Source organism: Pygoscelis adeliae, unplaced genomic scaffold, assembly GCF_000699105.1.
Source record: "Pygoscelis adeliae isolate BGI_AS28 unplaced genomic scaffold, ASM69910v1 Scaffold359, whole genome shotgun sequence".
Lineage (NCBI taxonomy): Eukaryota > Metazoa > Chordata > Aves > Sphenisciformes > Spheniscidae > Pygoscelis > Pygoscelis adeliae.
The window spans coordinates 938,745-940,299 of NW_008825553.1; the positions used below are offsets into that span (position 1 = coordinate 938,745).

The 1,555-nt window shown below is 61.0% G+C and overlaps 1 protein-coding gene across 1 annotated transcript in view; it reads left to right on the plus strand.

The window, feature by feature from the left end:
* MYCL (v-myc avian myelocytomatosis viral oncogene lung carcinoma derived homolog) overlaps window positions 1-1,547 on the plus strand; it is a 7,940-nt gene extending 6,393 nt beyond the window's left edge. Inside the window, 2 exon segments of the mRNA XM_009332197.1 lie at window positions 999-1,158; window positions 1,160-1,547. Coding sequence (XP_009330472.1) covers window positions 999-1,158; window positions 1,160-1,547 — 548 coding nt within the window.
* The last annotated feature ends 8 nt before the right edge of the window (window positions 1,548-1,555 follow it).

Sequence of the window (1,555 nt, forward strand, 5' to 3'; positions counted from 1 at the left end):
CGGCCGCCGCCGGCCCTGTCGCAGGAGGGGTGGGGGCCAGGCCTCTGCCCAAGGTGCTTGGTGGGGGTTTGAGCATCTCGGGGGACCTTTAGCGAGCGGCTGTATTTTCCCCCAAAGTCTAAGAAAAAAGGTGGAAGCGCATCCCTAAAGCGAGAGAGATCGCAGGCGTGTCTGGAGCCAGGTCACCCCACGGTCCCCAGGGGCCAGCTTTGTGCTGCTGAGCTTCGCTGGGGCGGGACAAGCTGCAGTGACAACAGACAGGGTGCTTTGGGTCCAGTTATGCTTTATTTGGGTCTTGCTGTTCACAGCTGTGATAACCCCCCCCCGCCCCCCCCGCTGACTCTTGGGCTTGGGATGCCTTCGAGGTTCACCGAGTCCGTTGGAGGGACCCCTTCACCTCTCCCTCCCCCCTGGCACCGTGGGGGATTGTCCCCTCTGTCCCCGGGGAGCCTGGGCTGAATGGGGTTTTATCACTTGTGAAAAGTAACAAGTCACCGAAGTGGGAAGCTGCAGCTAAGGGGAACAAAGGGCAGCTCTGCCCCCACGTCCCTCATTTACAATTCCAATGGGCCATGAAAGCGCCCGACCAGGATGAACTTTGGAGTCAGGCTGTCCCAGGTCCCCAGCATCCTGCTCCTCCTGTTCCCCCGGGGCAGGTGGGCTTGGGTGTTTCGTGCCCGATGACCCTTTATCATGGACACGTGTTGCTCCTGACACAGAAGTGAGGCAGAAGTAAAGCCCTATCCCAATTTCAGGGGACTGGGCGCGTGAATGTGGAGGGAAAGCTCCTTCCCGTGCGATGGTATTGGAAAAGCATTTAAATCGCATAATCCCTTCTGGAGGTCACGGAGTGGCTTTGCAGCGCACGAGCAAACTTTTGTGGGATGGCAGCAGGGAGATCGTCTGGGGGCTGTGGGGAGCCCCGGTGGGGTGAAGAGAGGTGACCAGGGGCTCCCAACTGATGGTGACTTCTTTTTTTCCGTGTCTGTTTTGAGCAGAAGGCGAGGAGATTGACGTAGTGACGGTGGAGAAGAGACAATCGCTCAGCCTGAGGAAGCCGGTCACCATCACGCTGCGCGCCGACCCCTTGGACCCCTGTATGAAACGCTTCCACATCTCCGTCCACCAGCAGCAGCACAACTATGCCGCCCGCTCGCCGCCCCCCTCCGGAGCCACCCCAGCAGGACGAGGACGAGCCACTGAGTGCTGCAGAGCCAGCCCCTGCTGTCACGCTGCCTGAGCCCGGCTTGCCGAAAGCTGGCAGCAGCCCCGGCTCCGACAGCGAGGATGTGGCCAAGAGGAAAAACCACAATTACCTGGAGCGCAAGCGGCGCAATGACCTGCGCTCGCGCTTCCTGGCCCTGCGGGACCAGGTGCCCGGGCTCGCCAGCTGCCCCAAGACGCCCAAAGTGGTGATTCTGAGCAAATCCTCCGAGTACCTGCAGTCACTCATCAGCGCGGAGAGGAGGATGGCGGCTGAGAAGCGGCAGCTGCGGCTGCGGCAGACCCAGCTGCTCAAACGGATTGCTCACCTCAAGGGGCACTAGCACCCAAC